General features: G+C 48.4%; 1 protein-coding gene across 3 annotated transcripts in view; it reads right to left on the minus strand.

Moving 5' to 3' along the window:
* Positions 1-13,536: 13,536 nt before the first annotated feature.
* ANP32A (acidic nuclear phosphoprotein 32 family member A) overlaps positions 13,537-27,923 on the minus strand; it is a 41,165-nt gene continuing 26,778 nt past the window's right edge. For 2 of the 3 annotated variants that reach the window (XM_082383377.1, XM_082383378.1), the window contains exons 2-7: positions 21,630-21,779; positions 21,274-21,396; positions 18,703-18,901; positions 17,302-17,399; positions 14,971-15,034; positions 13,537-14,768 (exon numbers count right to left, since the gene is read on the minus strand). In XM_082383377.1, the coding sequence (XP_082239503.1) occupies positions 14,707-14,768; positions 14,971-15,034; positions 17,302-17,399; positions 18,703-18,901; positions 21,274-21,396; positions 21,630-21,779 (696 nt within the window). In that variant the 3' untranslated portion in view covers positions 13,537-14,706. Of the gene's footprint in view, positions 14,769-14,970; positions 15,035-15,337; positions 15,535-17,301; positions 17,400-18,702; positions 18,902-21,273; positions 21,397-21,629; positions 21,780-27,923 lie in introns of those variants that run through there. The other variant, XR_014242124.1, reaches the window with a different exon arrangement.

The following is a 27,923-nucleotide window of genomic DNA, read 5'->3' on the forward strand; positions in this document are numbered from 1 at the left end:
GATCTGTCCATTGGTGAAAGTGGGGTGTTAAAGTCCCCTACTACGATTGTGTTACTGTCGATTTGCCCTTTTATGGCTGTTAGTATTTGCCTTATGTATTGAGGTGCTCCTATATTTGGTGCATAAATATTTACAATTCTTATATCTTCTTCTTGGAATGATCCTTTGACCATTATATAGTGTCCTTCTTTGTCTCTTGTAATAGTCTTTATTTTAAAGTCTATTTTGTCTGATACGAGAATTGCTACTTCAGCTTTCTTTTGATTTCCATTTGCATGGAATATCTTTTTCCATCCCCTCACTTTCAGTCTGTATGTGTCCCTAGGTCTGAAGTGGGTCTCTTGGAGACAGCATATATACAGGTCTTGTTTTTGTATCCATTCAGCCAGTCTGTGTCTTTTGGTGCGAGCATTTAATCCACTTACATTTAAGGTAATTATTGATATGTATGTTCCTATTACCATTTTCTTAATTGTTTTGGGTTTATTATTGTAGGTGTTTTCCTTCTCTTGTGTTTCTTGCCTAGAGAAGTTCCTTCAACATTTGTTGTAAAGCTGGTTTGGTGGTGCTGAACTCTTTCAGCTTTTGCTTGTCTGTAAAGGTTTTAACTTCTCCATCAAATCTGAATGATATCCTTGCTGGGTAGAGTAATCTTGGTTGTAGGTTTTTCTCCTTCATCACTTTAAATATGTCCTGCCACTCCCTTCTGGCTTGCAGAATTTCTGCTGAAAGATCAGCTGTTAACCTTATGGGGATTCCCTTATGTGTTACTTGTTGTTTTTCCCTTGCTGCTTTTAATATTTGTTCTTTGTATTTAATTTTTGATAGTTTGATTAATATGTGTCTTGGTGTATTTCTCCTTGGATTTATCCTGTATGGGACTCTCTGTGCTTTCTGGACTTGACTAACTATTTCCTTTCCCATATTAGGGAAGTTTTCAACTATAATCTCTTCAAATATTTTCTCAGTCCCTTTCTTTTTCTCTTCTTCTTCTGGGACCCCTATAATTCGAATGTTGGTGCTTTTAATGTTGTCCCAGAGGTCTCTGAGACTGTCCTCAATTCTTTTCATTCTTTTTGCTTTATTCTACTCTGCAGTAGTTATTTCCACTATTTTATCTTCCAGGTCACTTATCTGTTCCTCTGCCTCAGTTATTCTGCTATTGATTCCTTCTACAGTATTTTTAATTTAATTTATTGCATTGTTCATCATTGTTTGTTTGCTCTTTAGTTCTTCTAGGTACTTGTTTAAACGTTGTATTTTCTCCATTCTATTTCCAAGATTTTGGATCATCTTTACTATCATTACTCTGAATTTTTTTTCAGGTAGACTGCCTATTTCCTCTTCATTTTTTAGGTCTGGTGGGGTTTTGCCTTGCTCCTTCATCTGCTGTGTGTTTCTCTGTCTTCTCATTTTGCTTAACTTACTGTGTTTGGGGTCTCCTTTTCGCAGGCTGCAGGTTCGTAGTTTCTGTTGTTTTTGGTGTCTGTCCCCAGTGGCTAAGTTTTGTTCAGCGGGTTGTGTAGGCTTCCTGGTGGAGGGGACTAGTGCCTGTGCTCTGGTGGATGAGGCTGGATCTTGTCTTTCTCGTGGGCAGGTCCACGTCTGGTGGTGTGTTTTGGGGTGTCTGTGGCCTTATTATGATTTTAGGCAACCTCTCTGCTAATGGATGGGGCTGTGTTCCTGTCTTGCTAGTTGTTTGGCATAGGGTGTCCTGCACTGTAGCTTGCTTGTCGTTGAGTGAAGCTGTGTCTTGGTGTTGAGATGGAGATCTCTGGGAGATTTTTGTCGTTTGGTATTACGTGGAGCTGTGAGGTCTCTTGTGGACCAGTGTCCTGAAGTTGGCTCTCCCACCTCAGAGGCACATCCCTGATGCCTGGCTGGAGCACCAAGAGCCTTTCATCCACACGACTCAGAATAAAAGGGAGAAAAAATAGAAAGAAAAAAAGAAGGAGGATAAAATAAAATAAAGTAAGATAAAATAAAATAAAGTTATTAAAATATAAAATAAAAAATAATTGTTAAGAAAAAAATTTTTAAGTAAAAAAACAAAACCAAAAGTAAACAAACAAAACAAAACAAAACAAAAATAAAACGGATGGACAGAACCCTAGGACAAATGGTGAAAGCAAAGCTATACAGACAAAATCCTACACAGAAGCATACACATACACACTCACAAAAAGAGGAAAAGGGGAAAAAATAATATATCTTGCTCCCAAAGTCCACCTCCTCAATTTGGGATGATTCGTTGTCTATTCAGGTATTCCACAGATGCAGGTACATCAAGTTGTTTGTGGAGCTTTAATCTGCTGCTCCTGAGGCTGCTGGGAGAAATTTCCCTTTCTCTTCTTTGTTCGCACAGCTCCTGGGTTTCAGCTTTGGATTTGGACCCGCCTCTGTGTGTAGGTTGCCTGAGGGCGTCTGTTCTTCGCTCATACAGGACGGGGTTAAAGGAGCAGCTGCTTCGGGGGCTCTGGCTCACTCAGGCCGGGGGGAGGGAGGGGTACGGATGTGGGGTGAGCCTGCGGCGGCAGAACCCGGCGTGACGTTGCAGCAGCCTGAGGCGCGCCGTGCGTTCTCCCGGGGGAGTTGTCCCTGGATCACGGGAGCCTGGCAGTGGCGGGCTGTACAGGCTCCCAGGAGGGGCAGTGTGGATAGTGACCTGTGCTTACACACAGGCTTCTTGGTGGCGGCAGCAGCAGGCTTAGCATCCCATGCCCCTCTCTGGGGTCCGCGCTGATAGCCGCGGCTCGCGCCCATCTCTGGAGCTCGTTTAGGCGGCGCTCTTAATCCCCTCTCCTCATGCACCAGGAAACAAAGAGGCAAGAAAAAGTCTCTTGCCTCTTTGGCAGCTCCAGACCTTTTCCCGGACTCCCTCCCGGCTAGCTGTGGTGCACTAGCCGCCTTCAGGCTGTGTTCATGCCGCCAACCCCAGTCCTCTCCCTGCAATCCGACTGAAGCCCGAGCCTCAGCTCCCAGCCCCCGCCCACCCTGGCGGGTGAGCAGACAAGCCTCTCGGGCTGGTGAGTGCTGGTCAGCACCGACCCTCTGTGGGGGAATCTCTCCACTTTGCCCTCCGCACCCTTGTTGCTGCGCTCTCCTCCATGGCTCCGAAGCTTCCCCCCTCTGCCACCCGCAGTCTCCACCCGCAAAGGGCCTTCCTAGTGTGTGGAAACCTTTCCTCCTTCACAGGTCCCTCCCACTGGTGCAGGTCCCGTCCCTATTCTTTTGTCTCTGTTGTTTCTTTTTTCTTTTGCCCTACCTAGGTACACGGCGAGTTTCTTGCCTTTTGGGAGGTCTGAGGTCTTCTGCCAGCGTTCAGTGGGTGTTCTATAGGAGCAGTTCCACGTGTAGATGTATTTCTGATGTCTCTGTGGGGAGGAAGGTGATCTCTGTGTCTTACTCTTCTGCCATCTTCTCCTCTCTTTTCTGATTCTTTAAATATATTGTTGGATTTGGTTTGCTAGTATTTGGTTGAGGATTTTTGCATCTATGTTCATCAGTGATATTGGCCTGTAATTTTCTTTTTGTGTGTGTGATACTGTTGTCTGGTTTTGGTATCAGGGTAATGGTGGCCTGATAGAATGAGTTCAGAAATGTTCCTTCCTCTGTAATTTTTGGAATAGTTTCAGAAGGATATTAACTCTATTAACGCACTAACTCTTCTCTAAATGTTCGTTAGAATTTACCTGTAAAGCCGTCTGGTCCTGGACTTTGGTTGTTTGGAATTTTTAAATTTCTGATTCAATTTCAGAATGGTAATTGGTCTGTTCATATTTTCTATTTCTTCCTGGTTCAGTCTTAGGAGATTGTACCTTTCTAAAAATTTGTCCATTTCTTCTAGGTTGTCCATTTTATTGGCATATAGTTGCTCATAGTAGTCTCGTATGATCTTTGTATTTCTGTGGTGTTGGTTGTAACTTCTCCTTTTTCATTTCTGATTTTATTGATTTGGGCCCTCTCCCTTTTTTTTCTTGGTGAGTTTGGTTACGTTTATCGATTTTATTTATCTTTTCAAAGAACCACCTTAATTTCATTTATCTTTTCTATTTTTTTTTTTAGTGTCTATTTCATTTATTTCTGGTCTGATCTTTATGATTTCTTTCCTTCTACTAATTTTGGGTTTTGTTTGTTCTTTCTCTAGTTGCTTAGGGTGTAAGGTTAGGTTGTTTGAGATTTTTCTTTTTTTCCTGAGGTAAGCTTGTATTGCTATAAACTTTTCTCTTAGAACTGCTTTTGCTGTGTCCCATAGGTTTTAGATCATCATGTTTTCATTTTCATTTGTCTTTAGATATTTTCTTGATTTCCTTTCTGATTTCTTCAGTGATCCATTGGTTGTTTAGTAGCATATTGTTTAGCCTCCACGTGTTTGTGCTTTCTGCAGTTTTTTCTTGCAGTTGATTTCTAGCCTCATAGTGTTGTGGTTGGAAAAGATGCTTGATATGATTTCAGTTTTCTTAAATTTACCAAGGCTTGTTTTGTGACCCAGCATGTTCTCTATCCTGGAGAATGTTTCACGTGCACTTGAAAAGAATGTGTATTCTGCTGCTTTCAGATGGAATGCTATAAAAATCAATTAAGTTCATTTGGTCTAATGTGTCATTTAAGGCCTATGTTTCCTTATTGATTTTCTGTGTGGATGATCTGTCCATTGATCTGTCCCTTGATGTAAGTGGGGTTTTAAAGTCCCCTACTATTAGTGTGTTTCTCCTCTTATGTCTGTTAATATTTGCCTTATATATTGAGGTGCTCCTGTGTTGGGAGCATATATATTTATAATTGTTATATCTTCTTTTTGGATTGATCCTGTGATCATTATGTAGTGTTCTTTGTCTCTTGTAACAGTCTTTATTTTAAAATCTATTTTGTCTGATACAAGTATTGCTACTCTGGCTTTCTTTTGATTTCCATTTTTGTAGAATACCTTTTTCCATCCCCTCACTTTCAGTCTGTATGTGTCTCTAGATCTGAAGTGAGGCTCTTGTAGGCAGCATATATATGGGTCTTTGTTTTGTATCCATTTAACCAGTCTGTGTCTTTTGGTTGGAGCATTTAGTCCATTTACATTTAAGGTAATTATCAATATATATGTTCTTATTGCCATTTTGTTAATTGTTTTTGATTTGTTTTTGTAGGCTTTTTTTTTTTTTTTCCTTTTTCTTTTGTTCTCCTCTCTTGTGATTTGATGAGTTTCTTTAGTGTGGTGTTTGGGTTCCTTTTTCTTTTCTGTGTGTTTATCTATTATAGGTTTTTGGTTTGCAGTTACCATGAGGTTTCTGTGTAGTAGTCTCTATATATACGTGATTGTTTTAAGTTGCTGACATCTTAATTTCAAATGCATTTTAAATACCCTGCTTTTGTACTACCTTCCCCTCATGATTACTGTTTTTGATATCATATTTTACAACTCACTGTTTTGTGTATCGCTTAACTGCTTATTGTGGATACAAATAATTTTACTACTTTTGTCTTTTAATCTCCCTGCTAGCTTTGTTTTGAATGATTTCCTATCTTTTTTTTTTAAAATAGATTTGCCTATTCTGAACATTTCATATAAATGGCATCTTATAATAGGTGATCTTTTGTAACTGGCTTTTTGTCACTTAGCATGATTTATTTATTTATTTATTTATTTATGGCTGTGTTGGGTCTTCATTTCTGTGCGAGGGCTTTCTCTAGTTGCGGCAAGTGGGGGCCACTCTTCATCGCGGTGCACGGGCCTTTCACTATCGCGGCCTCTCTTGTTGCGGAGCACAGACTCCAGACGTGCAGGCTCAGCAATTGTGGCTCACGGGCCTAGTCGCTCCACGGCATGTGGGATCTTCCCAGACCAGGGCTAGAACCCGTGTCCCCTGCATTGGCAGGCAGATTCTCAACTACTGTGCCACCAGGGAAGCCCCTGATTTCCTATCTTTACTGCATGTTTGTCTTTACTGGTAAGCTTTTCTATTTTGTAATCTTCTTGTTTCTAATGTGGCCTTTTCTTTTTTGCCTAGAGAAGTTCCTTTAACATTTGTTGGAAACCTGGCTTGGTGGTGCTGAATTCTTTTAGCTTCTGCTTGTCTGTAAAGCTTATGATTTCTCCATCAAATCTGACTGAGAGCCTTGCTGGGTAGAGTATTCTTGGTTGTAGGCTTTTTTCTTTCATCATTTTAAATATATCATGGCATTCCCTTTTGGACTGCAGCGTTTCTGCTGAAAAATCAGCTGATAGCCTTATGGGAGTTCCCTTGTATGTTATTTGTTGCTTTTCCCTTGTTGTTTTTAGTATTCTCTCTTTGTCTTTAATTTTTCTCATTTTGATTATGGTGTGTCTTGGTGTGTTCCTCTTTCAGTTAATCCTGTATGGGACTCTCTGTGCCCAGGCAGCTCTTTCTACACAGTCCTTAGGGATTATAAATTACAGCTGGAGCCCCCACAGCCAGACGAATGAAGCAGGGGTTGGTGTCCAGGCCAGAACCTGACCAATAAGTGAGGTTTCCTACTGCCCATGACTAAGCAGCTCAGGCAGCTTATTTTTGCCTGGGGAGGGGAAGGTGGGGTGTGCAGAGAGCAGCAGAATCCACTGAATGGCTGAGGCCCCAGAGCTGCCATTATATCTGAGTGACAAAGGAGCCTTTGCTGCAATTCTCCAACATGCCTGTTGTATAGTCTGTGAGGGGCTAGGACCCAGAGAGGCTAGGCAATGGTGGTGTTTCCTGCTTTCCTCCCTGCCATCTGAATCCCACTGATAAAGTTAGAACACTGGCCAAAGGTGTGCAAATAAGAGGGGACATCTGGCTTAGACATTTGGCCAATGGATGCATATCTGGATGCTCAATCAGCCAGTGTCTTGCCAGGGTGGGTGGGGCTAAGTCGACAGGCAGAGACCACCACCTCTATCCAGCTAGAACAGAGATGTCAGGGGTATGGGTTCACAAGGAGTTGGCAGCCCCTGAGAGGAGAAACCAGCGAGCTCCAAAGAATCTGAGACAACAAATGACACAAGACAGCCCGCTCCTCTGTGGATTCCCACAACCACCAGAATGGAAAAGACCCAGCCTTCTCTTCTGCCTTAGCCCTGCCCCACCACCAACCTGAAAGTATGTGGAAGTTGTATTAAGGGGAACAAGGGCTGTTTCCCACACTCTTCACCTCCTCAGTCTTTCTGGAAGCATGTATGGTCCATCAGTAAGCAGCTGATGGACCTCCTCTCTTATCCTAACTCAAACCTAATGATGCCACTTCCCCTGCAGTCTTCTCATGAGGAGGCCAGAGGGGAGGCCGGCCCCCTCCTTCATGGAACTGGAGAATTGTTCTTGTTCCCCATCACTGCTTCCATTTCTCTTCCTGCCTCTTTTACAGTCACGTCTACCTCTTTGTTGCTGTCATCTGCCTCCTCATTAGTGAGGGCTCTAGCAGTTGGTTCATTATCTTTTTTCCTATTATTGTTCCTGTTATCATTCTTGGCAACTTCAATAACCTCATGGATGAGCCATCCAGGGGACTTCCCTGGCGATCCAGTGGTTAGGACTCCATGCTTCCACTGCAGGGGGCACAGGTTTGATCCCCAGTCAGGGAACTAAGATCCTGCATGCCTCGTGGTGTGGCAGAAAAAACAAAAAACAGAAAAAAAGCTAACAGTTAAAAAAAAAAAGAGCCATCCAATACCTTGGCCTCTCAGTTCTGCAAACTCCTCACTTCTACACCTCCAATGAAGATATGCTTCTCCATCCTACCTACATGGTCATTTCCTTGACCTTCTCACCAATAAGTGCACCACCTTGGACACCTCCACTCTCTGATCACTGCCTCTTCTTCTTGCCGCTCACCTACCTTGGTGCTCCCGTCCCAACAATCCTTCAGCTCCAGCCATTCTCCAATCTACCGACCGTCTCCTGCTTCCTCACTCTCAGTCATGACTCACTTCCCTCTTTAGCCAATTTAGGACACACGGTCCCCTCTTACAACTTTCTAAACACCCCGTCTTCCTTGCCCCATGCTCTGTGCATTACAGTCGTCTGGCTAGTTAAACCCAACTGTCTGCCACCTTGATGCCTGCACTCTAGCAGCTAAGCCATGCTGACAGGTCCTCCTTTAAAGTCGTGGTCATCTGTTGCAGGTAAATAGGCGTTCACCACCCCCCAGGCTTCCCAGGGGTGGTGGTTTACCTAACCTCCAGAACAACGTCTCATACCTTCTTCTCTCTCTTCAAACCACTACTCCCATTCTGTCCCTCTCTGACTCCATACCCCACTGGTGACCTTGGCTCATATGTCCTTCAAAAGCCGATGGAACTCTACCTTCTTCCCTCCACCAAAGCTACCCACCCACCTGTACCCGTAACCTTTCTCTCCCTTCTTTCCTGTCACAAAGGAAGAAGTGTCCTTTCCTCTACCAAAGGCTAAGCTTCTATTACAGGATCCCAGGCCTCTGATTTTCTCCCAGATTCTGTCTCTTCTACATCATTGATGCCTCCCTCTCCACTGGTCCAGTTCTATCATCTCTGTATCTCCTGACACTTCTGGGAGGTACACACTTCAGAGAGGTGGCTCTTCCCCAGTCACACAGGCCTCCCAGCTCTAGCCCAGGATGGTACCACCAGCCTTTCTGTCTCTTCTATTTTTCAAGCATTAGAAGGAGCTGCTGTTGATCCTTCAAAACATCTAGGGTCCCTCTCTCCAGAGGTAGCGATCCATCCTCCTTGTTCCTGAGGTTCAGATCATTTTTGTCGTAAGACATCTGTTCCCAGGGACCATGGAGAGGCTGATTTTGTCAGATGTAGAAGTCTGGAGAACTGCAGAGATGAGTGGGAGGAGTGTGCTAGGCCTGACAGCTAGATTCTCGAGAAAAGCTATGAAATTAGTCCACCAAGATCTGGAGGAGATGAATCTCCCTGCAGTTCATTGTAGGCTTCACAGGACCTGAGAATTGAGGAAACACTTCCGTATTTTGGGCCAGGGAGCTATGGGTTCTGATACCAGCTCATGCCTTCCTGGGCTGTATGATGTTGAGCAGATGACGTAATGTCTCTGAACCTCAGCGTATTCATCTGGAAAGTGGGGAGAATAATAAATACCTCAAAGGAGATTCTACAACAAGAATGAAATGAGAGCACCCGTGTCGAGCTCTGGGCACCCAGTGAGCACTCAGTTCAGATTAGTTTTCTCTCTGCTTCCTTATTGGCCCAGCTAGATGACCCAGGCAATTGTGGGTGTGTATAGACTGGGCTGTCTGTCTACTCGTTGGGACCTCAGGAAGTCATCGGAGAGCTCCTGCCTCAGCAGAAAGGCTGTTTCTCCCACATGAACCCTTATGTCACCTCGAAGTTTTTACCAGGGAATACCTTTCCTAAACTTCACATTCAACAAAGCCCTAACTAGAGCCTCAGGGCAGGGAGGGAAAGAACGTAACAAACTATAGACTGAGGCTGTCAGTAGTCATGCAGTCTGCATCACTCTTCTCATAGGACGTAAAGGTGACCTGTCTGCAATTACCCAGCTATTAGTCTCAGAGCGAAGATGAGAGTCTAGGTCTTCTGAACCTTGGCCAAAACTTGTAACACCTTCAAAAGGCCATCAGCAAGACTTAGGATACCCCCTGGAGTGCAAATCCTTTTCTGTTTACAACTAAGATCTTCTGCAAACTAATATCTAGCATGACTGTGGTGGTTGATACAAAGAGTGAATCTCATTACATGTAAATTTTAAAGGGAGGAAAAAAAAACTTCCACGTAGATTATCTTAATTACCAAGTGGCTTTTAGGACTTCTGTTTTTCCCTGGTTAGAGAAAATATTTGAGTTGCTTGGGCTTCTTTTTTCATAAACAGCCATTTCTCTCTCTCTCCGTAGTGGTTTTCACTTTCCACGTTGCGATGTTCTTTCCATCTTTTGCATCATCTCACAATCTGTGAGATACACAGGCAGTCATTATCATCCCTTTTCCCCAAGGAGTGTGAACGTCACGTAGACCCAGGTTCAAACCCCAGCTCTGTCACTCACCACCTGTGTCAGCTTGGGCAGGTTATATAACCTCTCTTGAGCCTCACTTTCCTCAACTTTAAATAAAAATGGCTGTAATACCTTCCTCAGTAGGCTGTGGTGGGGATTGAGTTGACTGCTTTTCCCGAATGTCCTCGATGATGAGAATCCTCTGGGCACTTGTTAAAACACAGATTCCTGGGCCCCGCTCCAGAGCCACTGAACCAGAATTCCCAGGGGTGAAACCTGGCAGTCTGACAAGCCCCAGGGATTCTTATCAGGGAAATTTGGGAAACACTAGGCTGATTTTTATAAAGTATTTATTGTGTGCCAGTCACTAAGCAGCTAATATTTATCAAGTACTTATATGTGCTCAATCTTCGACATGGGGATAATAATGACTACCAGATAGGACATTATGAGAAACGAGCAAAATAATGTACAATGCCCAGCAAACAATAAGTTCTAAATGTATGCTGGTGTCCTCACTTCACTGTGTTAGTCAGGACTCTCTCAGGCTGAAATGGAAACATCTAGAGGTTCTCTCCGAGGGATGTGCCTCCATCCTCCCAGCCCAGTACCCCCAGTAGGAGGTTTCTCCTTTTCCAAATCCCAGGGACCAAACCTCATTTAACCAGTTTGGGTTCCAGGCTCTTCCTTGTACCAGTCACCATGGTCAAAGTTCGGAATATGCTGATTGGCGAGGACAGTGTCACCTGCTCACCCCAGGAACCAGAGCGGTGGGTAAGCCCCATCTGAGCTTCAGGAATGGGAGTGGTCCATAACCATGTGAGTCCTTCCAGTGGTCCCTTGTAGTGTTGTTGCCAGACCAAGAGCAACTGATGCTTGGCCGGCAACTGCACTGATGTCTCCTTCATCAGCTCCTAAAGTCAGAGACAGTTAGCAGTCTACGGATGCCCCATCAGGTTTGACTCTTTCTCCAGTCTCTCCCCTTGCTGGCATATTCGTGGCTATCTTGAAGGCCTCAGTCAGGCCGATTCAGCCTCAGACCTGCCCTCATCTGTCCCACCAGCTCCAGCCCTCTCCTTGGCCCCGCTCACCCCTGGGTCCAGCCGGCCACAGGGGCCTGTCCAAGGGCTGGTCCGGGGGCTCAGGGCAGCCATTGTCCAAAGCCGCTTTATTAGGGACCCACTGGGAATCCTTCCAACCAAGAACAATGAGTTTCTGAATCAGGATAAAAACAGCCTTTCCAAGTCAGCAAATGAGACAAACTGAATTGCTCATCCCCTCTTCCCTCATCTGCCTGGCTCTTTCAACACAGTGGATGAGAACAAGGTCTCTTGCATCAGAAAGACATAGGTTTGAGGCTAGTTCTCTCACCTCTCTGAGCCTTGGTTACATCTATGACATCTGTATGAGGACTGAGGGAGGCAATGGATATAGCACATGACACAGAGTAGGAGCTCATGATCAAGAATCATCACATTGCCAAGAAATGCACACCCTTTTCAGGGATGATCAATCTCAGACACTACCGGGAAGGCAAACCCACTGTGAATATTTAAAAACATAGGCTGCACTCAAAGCCACATGAAACGGAGATGTGCCATGCAATCACTACCTCCTGTCCCCCCAAGGCTTGGCTGTGTTCTGGAAGACACTACACTGTGTACCTTCTGCATCTCACGACAGCTGGCTTCCCTGCAACCGCACGGTGCAGCTGCGAGAGATGTGGTGCTTCAGAAGCCCAGGAATGGGAGTCCTGGACTCCAGCTGGGCTCTGGCACTGCCTTGCAGGGTGACCTTGGGCACATCACTTACGCCCCCTGGGTTTTGGTTTCCTCTTTCATCAAATGAGAGGGCTGGTTGATGACTAGGTGGTTTCTAAGGGCCCTTCCATTTCAGGGGTCCGTCCTGTGGCATTCTCTAGACCCGGTGGGGAAACCTGTCACCAGGGATGTGCTGGGCAGGGGGTGAGGAACTGCTTCAACACAGCTGGCCCACACAGGTGGTTGCAGCTGGGGGAGGAGTCGACGGGAGGCACTCTAGTGGAAGGCAAGAGGGCTGGTGCTGGAACCACACACCCCTAGTTTATTCCTGATGCTGCTCTTTTCTGGCTGCAGGACCTTGGGCAAATCACATTCTGAGCCACCTGTATAGCAAGGGCAATGGCACCCACCTAAGGTGGTTGTGAGGATTCATCTCAAATGAATGAGATGCTGCACGTAAAGCACGGTACCCGGCACACAACAAGAACTCAATAAAGGTCAGCTCTTACTGCCTCTCCCCCTCTGGATGAGCTTCCTCTTCCTCCTTGCCATTCATGACTAAGTTTGATGAAATGGAAATAGCCCAAACAGGTTTAACCCTGCCTCCCCCTCTTCTTACCTCCAAGTCACTGGACCTCAGTTTTCCTCATCAGTAAAATGGGCACAAGACCGTATCTCAGGTGCTGATGTAACTGCTTGATATGACTGACATAGGGTTTTCCTCCCTTGGTCCCATGAGCATTAACCCATCCATCATCATCCATTTTACCTTACATTTTATAGCATTTATTTCCATATCTATGTGAAGTTAACCAATCCTTAAAGTCCCCATGGAGAGAGTCAGGGCCAGAAAACCTGAGTCCAGGCTTGAGTGCCTCTGGATTTCACTCCACTCCCACGTTCCTTCACCAGCTCTGGGAGGGACAGAGCACGCCTGGCCAGTTCATCCTCATAGTCCCGATGCCTAGCATAGGACCTGGCCTCAAGGCCACCTCCCAAGCCTACACCTGGAGCCAGAGGACTTCTGTCTGCTCCAAACAAGAGGGCAGTAGGTGTCAGGGTACCACCCAGAGGGTGGGGTGGGTCAGTCTCTCCTGAGAACACCTCATTCTGCTGGAATTACACAGGATCTAGGGCTTGCTGTCGGGTTCAAGGCCATACGGCTGAGAATGAATATATGTGTATAAATTACCACAGTACATTGGTATAACCCTTCTGGAAAACATGGAACCTTGCACATGAGCCTTATAAATGTCACCTTTTGGCGTAATGACTCTGCAAAGTATAACAGAATGTCTAGTGGTAAGTTAGAAATAACCCAAACATCTTAACCGTTTGGTTAGAATTAAGCAAATCAGAATAGTTAATGGACTACTACATAGCCATTTCAGATACATGCTTTTAAAGACTCTTTAGAGGTAGAGAAATTATAATTAACATTAAGTGAAAAAGGAACAAATTTGTTTTGTATATTCCTCAGGTTTTCCTGTATTCTTTTTACAGTCTGAACAACAAAACGATGAAAGATAGTCAAAGTAAGGTCTCAAGGCTGGCCTTTCTGGTGAGTGTTTTTTAGTAACTTTTTATATCTTTCTCTCTGTACATACCCACCCCCACTTCCCTGCCCAAATGAAGTTTTTAATGAAGATAGCACACCACCGAGTCTCAAGTTGAGACCCAAAGTATCCAAACTTAGTATATCAGGTTATATATCCTGTAAGAAAAATGATTTTATCAGGTAACCAATGTGAAGCTCCCCCCTGCACCCCCATCAGTTAGCAGGTTATCTGGAATTCATCCTAGATCAATGACCTGTTGGACTCAAAGAAGCCACCCCCAAAAAAATTGTATAAAAAGATTTATTGAAATTTATCAATGACAAACAGACATAAAACTCAAAGTTTGGCTCTTCTGAGGGGGAGGAAAACCGGTGCAGATGTTCTTTTATACAGATGAAACACGGGCTAAGGAATCACACGTCACTTCAAAAGCAATCCAGAAGAGGGACAGGAAAGCAAACCTGTACATTCGCTAGGAATTTGCAGTCATTTCAGATTTCCACTAGGTAAGAAAATACAATTTTGCGTTAGTTTTTCCGTGCTCGGGTGTATGAAAAAAAAACCCAGCCGACATGCAGCAGCGTCTCCTGTGCTTAGGTTTGTAAAAATGGTCTAAGCACAGAAGGACACGTAGAAGAATTCTCTTGTCATTTTGTAAAACAAAGTGTTCTAATATTTTACAGAACAAGATAGGACAGTTTTGTTTTTAATCTTTGAAAGAGGTTGAAGTTTGAGGGTTTGCTTCTTCTCTTTTAATTAGAATTACCAGATCCATTTTACTCCTAACAAACAACTCAGAAGCCTGCTGTTCTCAGCTCTCTGGCTCATCACAAGAGTGACATCAGAGTCTTCTTCGGACAGCGAAGCCCACCACCATCTGTGAAGAGGGAAAGGGGACGGGGGACGAGGAAGATCCCCCGACCAGTGCCAAAATACGCCTTTAGGTTGCTATTTACAAACCAGGGCGCTGGCTGCCTCTAGCAGGTCCAAGAAATGCGGAAATCACAGGAACCAGAACAAGAGGTAAGATGCGGCTGGTGCTCAGCCCCTCCTGGGCTCTGAGAAACCAAACTGAGGCCAGCCATGGCCTTCCAACCAACTCAAGAGAGAGACTCGGGAAATACCAGGAAACGTCAGAGATCTCCAAACCGTCCTCTTTGAGGGTAAGGAACAAACGTTCACTTGTGTGTACTCAGCTATCGCAAATTTATCAGGGACAAAACAGACACAAAGAAAAAGTAGGGGAAAAAAATAAAGAGTGGCAGTAAAAATAGTATTTTATTCCACCCCCTCCCCCCTCCCTCCCCCCACAACCCCCAGTACACTTTTCCCCTCTCGTTCCCACAGCAACGTTACAATCAGAAAAAAATAAGTTTCGGGGAGCGGGATTTGGGGGGGGTACGGGTAAAAACAGTCAAATCACAATAGGAATTTTTCAAAATAGGTTATTCCACTTAGTCATCGTCTTCTCCCTCATCTTCAGGTTCTCGTTTTCGCTTCTGACCCCTTTCTTCTTCTGGAAGAGTAAGGAAAAGGCATTCAGATTAAACATGGATCTCGCCTCCTATTCAACCCCCCCCGCTGGGAAAGCAGGGGACCGTACGTCTAGGACGCTTTACCAACCCTGGCAAACCGAGGCCAGGTCCTCAGGACCCAGGCCATCTACTGTCAACTGAGGGGGCCAGCCTGCTACCCGCGGAGTAAAAACGCTGCCGTACCACCAAGCTCCTCTTCATCTTCCTCATCGTCTACTTCCCCGTCGTTATAACCCTCCTCATCCTCCTAGGAGAGAAGATGGACACCGGACATTAGGAACGCCCCGACCGTGGGACACGTGGAGGATGCCACTTGCCCTGACACCGAGCACAGAAAGGTGGGGGCCGCCCCCAGCCCCTCAGAGCTCCCACGGACCTGCTTCGCTCCGGTGAACCTAAAGCAGAGGTTGTTTTGTATCAAGGACCCCCTTTAAGAATCTGTAGAAAGTTTTGAACCCCTTCCCTAGAAAATACCCACATTACACACAATATCTGCAAACAATGTCGGCAGAGGGGGGTGAATTCTACCCCCCCGTTAAGAATTCCTGACCTGAAGTCCCTATAACTCAGGCAGCTCCGCAGTGTGCCCTCCTAGGGGAACAAGTTTCCCAGCCGACTCTCCATCGTGTGAAGTAGGCCGAGCTTTCATCTGTCCTCACTCTAGTTTTGGCTTCAAGAGAAGACCCCAGTCCAGACCCCCGTCTGTGGGTGAGTGCAGCCCCTTCACCGTCTTGCAAACTTGGGTCACTTGGAGGGAGGAAAAATACAATTCTCACCCCCTGCCCAGGACATCACTCCCAGCTCCGTGAGATTCAGCAAGGGGTGTGAATTCACCCTCAACACAGGACCACGCTTCATGCTGCTCCTGTAGATCCAGGCTAGTTGAATCTCTGCATGAACACTGTTCCTAAAGCACCAGGCAGCCCATTGTTTAATAAGAACTCGGCAATAGACTTCTTTTTGTCAAGGGAAATATCCTTTTATAATGTCACCAAATAGTTCCTTAATCAGTCTGTTTGCTAAGAGAGAGAGAGAGAGAGAGAGAGAGAGAGAGAGAGAGAGAGAGAGAGAGAGAGAGAGAGAGAGAGAGAGAGAGAGAGAGAGAGAGTGTGTGTGTGTGTGTGTGTGTGTGTGTGTGTGTGTGTGTGTGTGTGTGTGTGTGTGTGTGTGTCTGTGCGCGCGCGCGCGCGCTCTCCTTTACTGGAAGCTGGAAATTTGCAGATAGTCAATGAGATTACCAAAAACAACAACAACAAAACAACCCCAAACCGAAAACAACCTCTACATGTTGGCGGCTCCTGACAGGAAGAGCAAGATGAAAAATCCATTAGCCAACATGACTTATTGCCCTGTCCTAGGGGGGCCTATTTTGCTAGGTCTCTATTTTTAAAATACACAATATTCTTCAGAGGTGAGCCTAGCAGCCTACACCTGGGGAGAAGAGACACCCAGCAGCACAACTTGACGGGAACCAAGACTATCTCACCAGCCTTCTCACTAACCCCGACCTGCCTCTCCCCAGCTTGTGGGGGGCTGGCTGGGAGATCCCGCCTGAGCAGGTCTGTGTGGCAGACAGGTATCTGTGACCTTGATGGAGACAGACAGGAAACTTGGGGGAGAAGGCAGGCACCTTGTCCATGCTGTCATCATTTTAAACCTCTCTTGGTCTAAGTTTTGCAATCAGCAAGAGTTGATTTAGAAATCTGAAAAGCTAGGGAAAATGACTCTGCTATAGAAAGACTCAGAACATCCAAACACAAAACCCAGCACACAGAGCCAGGACCTTGGAGAAGGGTGTGAAAGCCTAAAATAGTAAGTGGTCAAACACTCCCTGTCCTTAAACATTTTACTTACAAATTATTTTATCCTCTTAAGCCAGTGAGTTGATCCCTATTTACAACCCAGCTGTAAAATGACACCTATTGTACAGATGAAGAAACAGGCTCAAAAGGTCAAGGAACTTGTCCAGGGACACACAGCTAGCAAGTGGTAGAAGCTGGGATCCACCCCGTCACAGACACATCCCAGACCTTGTTAAAAAATGATGCCAGCCAGTGTGTTGGATAATGGCACTATCCGCTGTGTACAGGGGACCCCTGTCACCCTCTGATGTGGAATCCAGACGTGTCTTATCCTATTACCCACCAGTTCAAGGCAGTCTTTGATTTTCCCTAGCACACTGTAAGTGCTCACTGAATATCTGAATTAACATACTAATGCAAAAAGGTAGAAAAAGGGGATGTGGATTCTACAAGAACTAATTTTCATGTGGAAACAAGTGCCAGGCTTGCCCCAGCAGATGAATCCCCTCCCTCTTTCTTTTCCAGGGCCAGCTGCAAGGCTTGCCTCTCCCAAACCAACCCAGTAACAGGCCCTGAAGTGGATTCAATTCCCAATCAGGGCTCCCGGCTGCCGAGGCGGATCACTGAGGCAGTTAGCGGGACTGACTCAGAGGCAGCAGAGCAAGTAAGGGGGGCTCCGAGAGACAGTTCCCTGCCCAGCCCAACCTCTTACCTCTTCCTCTCCACTCACATCCTCCTCTTCACCTTCCTCCTCCTCCTCCTCGTCCTCCTCATCTTCCACTACCTGAGCATCTTCATCGTACTCTTCCTCTGTGCAGTGGGAATGGGGAAAAGAACAAACTGGTGGTGAGCTGGCCCTTCCCTCCCACAGCACAGGCCCAGGGCCTGGCACCAGAGGTGCGGTCCTGTGTGGGGCCCACGACTCTCCCACGCCCATCCAGGCCCACAGCCTGGATGCTCTAATGTGACTGAACGCATCCTAAAGTAACCCAAAAGATAAGCATCTTAAAATGATCCCAAAGGTAAGCCCTCCTCCCAAGTATGAAAACAAAAGACCTCTCGTGGAGGCTGAGATGGGAGAGAAAATGCCAGATTAGAGAACCAAGTTACAGGGCCTGGGACAGCTGAGAAGTCAATTCATTCACAAAGAGCATCTAGCCAAACTCGCTGCTCTAAAGGTGAGGAAACTGAGTCCCAGAGGGGGAGAAGTGAGTTGTTCAAGGTCACACCTGGAGTTAGCTGCAGATCTGGGCCTAGAAGCCTGGTCTCAGGGCTCCAGTCCTGGGACCTTTCTGTCCCATCAGAAGATGGAACAAACTAAGGCAAACAGGGTGTCTGAATCCCTTGTAAAATACTCCCACCTAACAAGGGAAAAGCACTATTAACGTCTGAATTATTCAGGCAAGGTCTCAACCCTCAACTTTACTCTGGCCACAAAGACCTGCAGGGAAGCCGCACTGAGCTGGCAGCGTGGGAAGGAAATACGAGGCTCTCCTTCCTTTTCCTTCTTTCCTTCCTGTGGTCCCTGACTGCTCACCGCACCACCAGGGAGCCCAACGTGCTGCCTGCAGCCTCCTCTGCTTCCTGGGCCCCTGGGGCTCCTGAGTCCTCACCCCCCCAGGTCCTACCATGTGGTCCTGTGGGCGGCAGTCACCTGGGGGCCCCACGACCTCTCCAGCCGTGACCTCATCCCCAATACCAGACCCTAGATGGAGATAGGGGACCCTCAGGCCACACCCCACCTTCCTCCATCCGCTCATCCCCTCCCTGGAAGAGTATCTGAGTCCAGCACCACACTATAGAGAGACACTGTAGGATCTCATTTTCAGGGGGACTTTGGAAAAGGTTAAAAAATTGAAGGAAGACTCAGATGGTTTTTAAGAAGTTATTATGCAGTTGGAGAACCTCAGGATGTTTCTCTGGGGCTCAGGCCCTGTTATTTTAGGGGCATCAATCAATGAGACAGACCAGGGACAACAGTAAATAGAGCAGACAGCCCACTCCCCTCCACAGCTCTAGAAAGAGGTTGGTAGCCCTCGGGCTGGTGGGGGCCCCCTGACACCCAGCCCGCCCCCCATAAAGCCTGGCCTGGCCTCTCCCTGGCGCCACCCACCATCCTCATCCTCCTCGTCATCCTCCAGGCCCTCCACGTAGCCCTCGGCGTCCGAGTCGGGGGCCTCCTTGTCGTCCCGATCGTAGCCATCGAGATACGTGAGCTGAGGAAGGAGCTTGAACACGTTTTCTCGGTAGTCGTTCAGGTTGGTCACCTCGCAATTGAAAAGGTCTAAGCTCTTGAGGTTTTCTAACTTTTTCTGCAAGCAAACAACAAAGTTGACAGTGAGTGGCATGGGAGGCGGGGTGGGGAGACAGATGGGGGTGACGTGAGACGGCGTGCAGAGCTCCAGGCTCACAGGTGAGGAGCGCACTCTGGTTTGGCTCTGTTCGGCCGCGTCAGCCCTGGCTGGGGGGCCTCGTGTTCATTCACGTGGAAGATGGGAAGTTGGACTTGAGGATCTTCGAAGCCTCATCCGATGCCAACACTTTTATTCTGCAATTACAGCTCTTGCCGTAACAGTGACGCACCTGAAATTAACCCGGGGCTCTCTTGGTGTGTGAGCCAAGAGCTTTGCTGCCTGCCCCTGTGACTAAGGAGCCAGAGAGGAACTGAAAAGGCCTCAGGAACTAACAAACTACCTCCTTCTATGAATAATAATAATAATGGCAATTAATATAGCACTTTATGGATTAACTCAATTTATCCTCATGACCCCGATAGGGCGGAAATAATTATTAGTTCATTTCACAGACAAGGAAGTAGAGGGCAGAGAATTGGGATTTGATCAGGCAGCCCAACTTCAGACCTGTGCTCTTACTCTTTGCCTGTCAAAAAGGACAAGAGAAAAACCAATGAAGCATCCAGATTTTGTCCACAATTTGCTTTATCAAAGCTTTATATATCGATGGGTTCTAGGCCCATATTATACCCACTTGGTGGCTGGAATCTGAGGCCCAGGAAGCAAAAGGGTCATACATCTAGCAAGAAACAGCTGCCTCCTGACTTCCTACCTCACACGTCTCCAAGGCGCAGGTACCCCGCCCCGGGCCAAGTCCCTGTTCCAGTGGGGCCAGGCGTAACTGGTGATTAAAGCTACTGTCCCTCAGGGTCAATGTCAGGAACGAGGCTGCTCTCTTGAGATTTCGTGACTGAGACCCGGTCATTCTCAGCAGAGGGTCAAGGGCAGGGAAGGAGTCCGAGCTGCGGACCGGGTGGGTGAGGCCAGCATCCCTCAACCAAAGGCAGTTTCCCCAGCCTCAGAAGTGAGTAAAACACATTAATCACACTGATAATCAGGGAAGAAGCTACAAAACCATGTGTGGTCTGGGCAAGGGAATAGGGTGTGTGTGTGTGTGTGTGTGTGTCTGATCTATAATGGTACGCATATCACAACCAAAACACACATATACAGAACTTCAAAGATCTTTTCCTTTTATAATGAAATTATGAAATCAAGGCTTCCAGGTAGATCAAAATAGTTTTGCTTTCCCCAAGGAAATTGGTGGAAGACCTGAAAGAAAGTTCTATGGGAAGCATAGTCTAGTAGTTGACCCCATGCCACAGATGAGCAGGTAAAGTCTGAGTTGGGAGGAGAAATGCCAGCTTCCCGTTCTGCCACGCTGGCCCATCAACCTGCCCTTCAAGCATCCACGAAGGGCAAGGAATGCTTTTTGGACAAGAACACAAACTGAGAGATGCCCCAACTGCCACTCTATATACCCAGAAAAGGGGAATGTGGCAAACTTGGCCAAATATCCTCATGGCCTTTCCCTGATTCTAAGGTGCATGGCTTATGAAGTAATTCTTAAGTATATATTTACAATAAGTGTTAATGCAGTAGTTATTTCTACATTTCAAAAAAGCTATCATTAATCAGTGATACATCTTACAGTTGACTTCCCTGAAGTCAAGGGAATACAGTCATTCAGATCTGGGTAATGTAGAAACTGTTATTCTAACCATGACCTGCCCCTTTCTGGCTAGTGAATCGTGAAGTTTGGGGTGTGCTCAGCTCTATGTGGACCAGCAGAGGAGGAAATGCGGCCCAGATCTCTGAGTCCCTGGTCACCATCACACCCAGGACTGGTGACCAGGGTCCCTCTTCTCTACGCCCCACAGAGGAAGGCCTGCATGGGGTTCCCGTGCCACACAGCTCTCTGTCATCCCAGGGGGCCTGTGTCAGGACCGACCCACCTCCCACGGTTCAGAGGTGCTAGCCTCTGGCCAGTGACCCAAGGAGAAAGCAGGTGACCACCTCCAGGGTCAGCTTAATTCCTGGATGGCTCCTCTCTCCCCAGTGAAGGGCACAAGCCATGCTCTAAGCCTAAAGAAATGACAGCTCAGGTTTCCAAAGCTGAGCAGAAACTGTAAGAGGAAAAGCACTAGACCAGAAATTGAGACCTGGGTCCTACAGCATCCTTCACCCTGATGCCCATTCTAACTGTGCGACCCTGGTCAAGCTCTTTAACTTCTCTAGGCCTCAGTTTCTCTACAGACGAAGCAGAAGTAGGAGCCCCGACTCTATCTCATGGCACACAATTAGAGTAAAACCAAAAAAGCATGTTATACCAATGCAAAAGTAGTAATCCCTCCCACCCCAGTGGAGAGGGGAGGACCCCAGTGACTCACCAGTGGCTCTATTGTGCTGAGGTCTTTAATTTTGTTGCCACTTAAATTTAGATGCGTGAGGTTCGGACACTTTTCTGCCAATACTTCCAGGCCCCCTGAGATTCTGTTATCGCTTAGTTCAAGCTAAACAGGCAGGGAGAGAAAAAGCAGAAACGGCTTTTAAAATGAAGACTCAGGGCTCAGGCGGCCGGCTCCCCTTCGACAGGCCAGGAAGGGAGTTGGCTCGGGAACTGGCAGGCGTGCTGGGGCTCGCACCTGGCCTCCCCGTCAGTTACGCTCCCTCAATGTGGAAAAATGACCCCTTCCTCCTCCCCAGCCCGGCCTCCCAAGCACACACGCTCCTCCGCTCTATTTACCTTCTTAAGTTTGTTTAACTTTGGTAAGTTTGCGACTGAGGTGAGGCCTACGTTGATTGTACTCAAGAACTCCAGTTCTTCAAATTCATCTGTGAGGCCTTCGATTTTGCCTTCATTTGACCGACAGTTGTCCAGGACAAGCTCTTTCACCTGGAAAGGGAAGGAGGGCGTGAACCAACTGGGCGAGGAATCGGGGCTGAGGCCGGGGTAGGGGGAGGACAGGAGGCAGGCCAGGAAGCATCGCAGCACCAGCGCCCACCCTGACCTCTCTGCCTTTACCAATGCTGGGGGGATCGCGGGGGGCGCTGCGGTGAACGGAGCTGCAGAACCAGGGGGCCCCTCTGGACAGGAGCCTCGGCTGGACCGGAGAAGACAAACCCAATAAGCCCTGCTGATGTCGCCAAGGTTGGGGGCGGTGTCTCGTTCCAACCCTACCGCCACACCTCAGCTCCCAGCTCTCCACTGCACCAGCCGTTAACACTGTTGGCAACCTCTGGGCCTTGCCATTCCATCAGAGCCCCTCTCCCAGCGCCCACCACGGCCCCAGCCTGACCGTCTTACTGAGGCCAGCCACCTACGACTTCGCCTCCTCAGCCCCCACGGGCCTTTCACCTCCATGTGTCTGTGGACGGGTCCCAGGACGTGCCCGTCTGCTTGCATTCGTACCTGCCCCTGCCACCAGTCAGAGCCTGCCCATCCGGCCTAGCATTCACCACTTGGCCCCACTGTAAGGGTCACAGACCAGGGACCCCTCCAACTCTCCCTCCTCTAGACCAGCGCTGTCCACCAGAACCAAAAGAACTTCCTGTGACGATGGAAACCCATCTAAGAGAAGAGCCACTAGCCACATGTGGCCGCTGAGGTGAGACTGAGGAACTAAGTTTTAAATTTTATTTAGTTTTTTTTTTTTTTTTTGGCCACACCGCACAGCATGTGGGATCTTAGTTCCCCAACCAGGGGTCAAACCAGTGGAAGCGCAGAGTCTTAACCACTGGACCGCCAGGGAAGTCCCAAATTTTATTTAGTTTTAATCAATGTAAGTGTAAAGAGACACATGTAAATTACCATATGGAATATCATGGCTCTAGACTTTGCTCTTCAGGGTCCTGGGAGTAGATGTGGAAGGAGAGAATGGATATCTACAAACCCAGGATGGACCCATATAGAAGTGCTGAGATTGGCAAGGGCCAAAAGTTAGTCTTTGGAGGCACCTCTGTGGTCCTGCCTGCCCCCCCCCAACTCCCTGGAGGTGGTTTCGCCCTATTAGAGTTCTTAGATTCCCCTCTCTTCTCTTCTTACTGAAAATTTGGGCCCTAAATCCTCATTTCAAATGAGATAGAAAGAACTGATAAACAGCTACCGTCTCATTGTGTTGTTAAAAGGCAGACCTGGCTGCAGGTTCCAGCGCAGATGGTAGGGAGACAGGCTGAGGAAGAGTCCTCAGGTCTCAGGCCTGAAATGACCCAGGGGAGTCAGCAAGGGATGCCAGGGTGCCTGGCCCTCCAGACAGATGCCCAGAGTTATCCACTCCTGTCCTGAGCTGGTAGGGGACTGCTCCCTGGCCTTCCAGGGCTGGCAGGCACCTTACAGGTGATCCCTCCTGGCTGCACCTGGCGCTTGACACAGCATCTCCACGTGCCCCCTCCCTGCAGCCTCCAGGAAACATGTACTGACGTCACCTGGATATGATGCCTCCCTGGGGCTTCCACCCACAGGTTCGGATTTCTCACCCATGGGTCACTCGGTACAGGCCCGCCCTTCTCCACAGCAGCCCTGCGTTGTCACTCCCTGCGGAGAGGCAGGGAGCAGCCTTTCCTCCTCTAGATAAGCAGACAGGCCTATTCTAAGCAGTCCTTGTCCAGGGCTGCTCCCTGCAGGGCCCAGGATGGCTGTCTGTCTCAGTGGTCCTCTACTCGGGCATCACTGGGCCAACATGGGGGCAGAGTCCACAGCAGGCTGCTGTGCCCCTCCTCAGTCCACCCTTGCCGGTGGTCAGACCAGGAGAGCTCGGGGCATGTCTGGGCCACAGCACCCTGTAGTTGCCCTGCCTTCTTCTCCCCTGGTGGAGAGAGAGAGCCTGCTCAGTCTAGGACAGCAGCAATTTGCCAGGAGGGGCAAAGCCAGGCGAGGCAGCTCTCACCCAGAGCTAGCAAGCTCTCGGCTCAAGCACCAGCGCCAGGGCCCACCTTTCCCTTGGATCTGGGATGGGGGAAGTTAAGTTCTTTCCCACTCTCTCAGTCCCCAGGGGAGGGGATGTCCAGGTCAAGCCACCTTTCTCAAGGTCACTGCAAGTGTGCCTGGGAATAAATCCCATGAGGCCTTCTGCCCTAGGGCAGGAAATCAGTGTAGAGCCAGGAAGCCAGGCCTTAGGGGAGCAGTGGAGGGAGATCAACTTTCCTGGGGGAGGGAGAGTCACCTCCCCTTCGTTTGCAGTTACTGCTGGGGTCACACAGCCACTGGAGTGGCTCCTCCAGTCACTCCTTTCCTTGGAAGGCCCTGGGAATTCTTTAAGCTCCACCAAAGAAAGACAAATATAAGGGTTTCCAGTCCACCCTCAAAGGTTTCAGACATGTGGTTTTTCTAGATGTGTCAAGGGCTTCTCCTCATACGGCCATCAGCCAAGGAGGAGGCCTCAGTAACAGGGGGAGGCGGCGCTGTGGAGTCAAGGGAATTCGTCCTGGAAGTCGGCCTCTGTCCCGGAGAGGCACAATGCTGCCTGGGAATCCTACAGACGGACCCAAGGTTCCAGCCCCAGCTCCCAGCACCATGCCCAGACCGGTGGCCATTCCTCTCGGGGACAACATGCAAGCCACCACTACTAGTGCTTTTATTAACAACAATCATGGGCTCTTTCCAGAGCCCTTAGCAGGCACACTCTTCACAGGCACTGTCTCATTTAATCCTCACAATCGCTCCACGGGGTGTTCGTGGGGTATTCTCCCATTTTACAGCCACATCTGAACCACAGATCCTAAAGCCCCAGGAATGGGCACAGGAGGGTATTTAATGGACCCCGATGGTCAGTGTTGCCGCAAGATAAGGAGGGTTTCCCTGCTATTCCCAAGTGCAGGGCACAGGCTCTTGCAGACCCCCAAATGATCCTACAAGCTACCCTGATGGCAACTAAACCCCCTTTGGCCCCTCTTCTAACTGTTCCACCAGCCGGGTGGGGGCCACTCCCAGTGGTCCCCACCCTGGTTACATTTCCTCGGTAACCAAAGCACAAAACTTAACCCAGCTCCCGTTCCAATGACACTGCAGTCAGTGGGGGAGGATCTGGAGGGGGGCCCGGGGGCCTGAGACCCCGCTCTTCCCCAAGGAGAAAGAGGCTGCTTCCCATCACTCGGGAGGGAAAGCCTGTGGTGTCTGGAAGGCCAGGTGGCTGCTCCAGGTCTGTGGGGCCTCCGGGATCCCCATGGTTTCTGCATTTCCTTCCTGGCGGGGTTTCAGCACAGTTTGGGGAGAGATCAAAGAGGGGAGGGGTGGGCTGAGGCTTACACCAGAGAGGCCAAACCACATGGGGGAAACCCACTGCCTCTCTGTGGGGTGATGAGTCACATCGGGGATGGCAAGTAAGCAGCCTGTGAAGTGTCTGTAATGCACCAAACAGGAAAAAACAAAAACTCCAGCCCAAGAGCTGACCTGTGGAAGGTATTCCATTCACCCCCTGTTCCACCTGCTTCCACACAGGGCCACGCTTTCTTACAGCTCCAGGGCAGGCTAACGTGTTTCAAAACGTCCAACCCACCCCAACCTTCCTTAAACTGACTTTGAAATCCTGCTGCAATTACAGCCCACTTCCTCCCATCTCTGCTCGCTGCTGCTGCCGCTGCAAACCCTTCCATGTGAAGAGAACATCCCTTTTACATCCAGGGTGTATTCTGCTTAAAAAAGAAAAAAAAAAAGTGAGGCCCATTCTCCCCGCCAAACCATGGGTGTGAGCTAAGTGCAAAGTTAAAATTAAACTGAAAATTTGTACTTTGGGTTTAGACTCTCTCCCAACTCCACTGGCCGTTTAAAAATATCCGAATGCGGTTACTCTCTCCAGAACCCAAAACTGGAATTACTCTGCTTGTATCGGGAACTTTTCAATCACCCTAAAAACCCTCCACAGGATCCTTTGCTTCATTCCTCCAGTGTTAACACCCAAGAAGTGTCTGCATATTCATACTCAGCCGCCCACCCCCCCCATCCCCCCCGGAGATATTAGTGGGGAGGCACTGAAGGTTCCCAAGAAATCAGACTGCGCGGCTCCGGCATTTCCTGAAAAACTTGTCTCCAAAGCAAGGACGCAGCAGTCATTTCTCACCAAGGGGAGCTGAACCGTCCGTGATAAACACGAACACGTTATTACTCTAAGGAACAACCCGTTGCTTGTTTCAAAACTGTGAAGTCTTGTCTTTACAGATCTCTCACATTTGACCATTCCTCTCTACTGCCGGCACTGCAGTCCTGGTCACGGTCATCTAAGTCACTCTAAGTCTGCTTCTGCTTCCAAATGGGGTCCATGTAACAGTGGGAATGCTGGACTACTGGGAATAGGCCCCCACCCAGAGGCCAAGGCCTGGCTGGCTGAATGACTCTGACTCGATCCCTGACGTCTCAGGCTCTGCCTCGAAGAAAGGGGAGGATGATATCTGTTTAACCTATAAAGTGCAAACTCTGGCCTAGAAAACATTCCTGGCTTCCCGCCGCCTCTGGGAAAAAATTCAAGGTCCTAAACTGACCCAAGGAGGCCCTCCACTCTCCACCTCTCCCCACTCCCTCCAACCTCATCGCCCCCTGCCCACCTCTCACACTCGCCTGCAGATCTAGTTAAGCCCGCCTCCCCAGGAAGCCTTCTGCACCCAGCTCTGAGCATCCCGGGGCACCGAGGGCAGCTGCCGCATGAATCATTTAATCGTGTATTAAGCATCCGATCCTCCTAGAGGTCAGGAACTGTCCTTCTCCGTAATCAGCCTAGCAGGGAGCGGACACCAGAGCAACTGCTTAACAAATGTTCCTGTTTATCGTGCCAGCCACAGCACTAGGCGCTGGGGCATACAGAGGGAGACAAAGCATCGTGACACGGTGCAACCAGTCCGATACACGTTGAACAAGCCCTCCCTTATTATAAACAATAACAACAACGTGTTCTCGTGTGTTTTGTGTCCCCCCAGGTAAGCATAAGCCCCAAGAGGAGGTAGGTCAATGGTGCACCCTCCTCTTGACCCGACCCAGTGGTCTGCACTCAGGTCTCTTGCCCGTAAGAAACCCCTCTCTCCACCCAGCAAGCTCCTGTGACACTGTCCATCTGAGCAGCTGAGGGGACACGGAGGTGACGGAGAGCCACAGCTGGGGTCCCTGGCAGCAAGAGGTGTGGTGGCGGGCTAGGAGGAGACAGACCCCTGGTAAACAACTATAGTCCACCGTGTGCCAGGTAGCAGGCCCGAGGCTGGGAACAGGGTGCGTGCTTCACATGGCTCCACCCTGAGAGGATGGGCACACTAAGGACAGGCAGGAGGGACCCAGAAAGACCAAGAAAGGGGATGCACTACAGCAAAGCCAGGGCTGGCCAGATAATTTGCAGGGCCCAGTGCAAAATGAAAATGGGAGACCCCTTACTCAAAAATTGTTAAGAATTCCCAGACAGTGACAGGAGCGCATTAAACCCAAGAGCAGGGAGGGACCTTCTAAGCCTGGAGCCTGTGTGACCACACAGGTCACATGCCCATGAAGTTGGCCCTGATTTAAATGGACAGCTTGGGCCTAAAGCAGAGCCCTCTGAAGGCCAGAAGCAGAGAGAAGGAAGCTCGAGAGGGCACTGCTCTTTATTTTTCCAGCACTTCCTGAGGCAATGTGGAGAGGTGGACAGAAGGCAGGCTCTGGAGTCGGACGCACCTGGCTCAAGTTCAAATTCCCCACTGCAAGCTCATCATCTCACCTCTCCTGAGCTTGCTTCCTCCAATGACAATAGTGCCCACCACTTAGGGTTGGATTAGATGAAATAATGCACTTAGAGCATCCCCAGCTTGGAAAAAGTCACCTGCCGATCCCTCAATCCACGGCCTGTGGATTGAGTCAAGGCACAAGAATGGGAATCAAGGCAGGTCCGCAGCTCTGAGTCACCCCTGCTGCCCGCAGGGCTTCTTCATGGAACAGAAGCCTCTCCACGCTCTGGAGAGCTAAGATGGTGTGCCCAGAAGACACCCCCTGCTGGATTTTATACCTACACCTTGTTTTGTTTAGTTTTTCCCACTGAACTCGAAGCCTGATCTTCTTTTCTTTCACCAAACAAGAATGTAATAAATATTT

The sequence above is a fragment of the Balaenoptera borealis genome, assembly GCF_965194805.1.
Source record: "Balaenoptera borealis genome assembly, chromosome: 3".
NCBI lineage: Eukaryota > Metazoa > Chordata > Mammalia > Artiodactyla > Balaenopteridae > Balaenoptera > Balaenoptera borealis.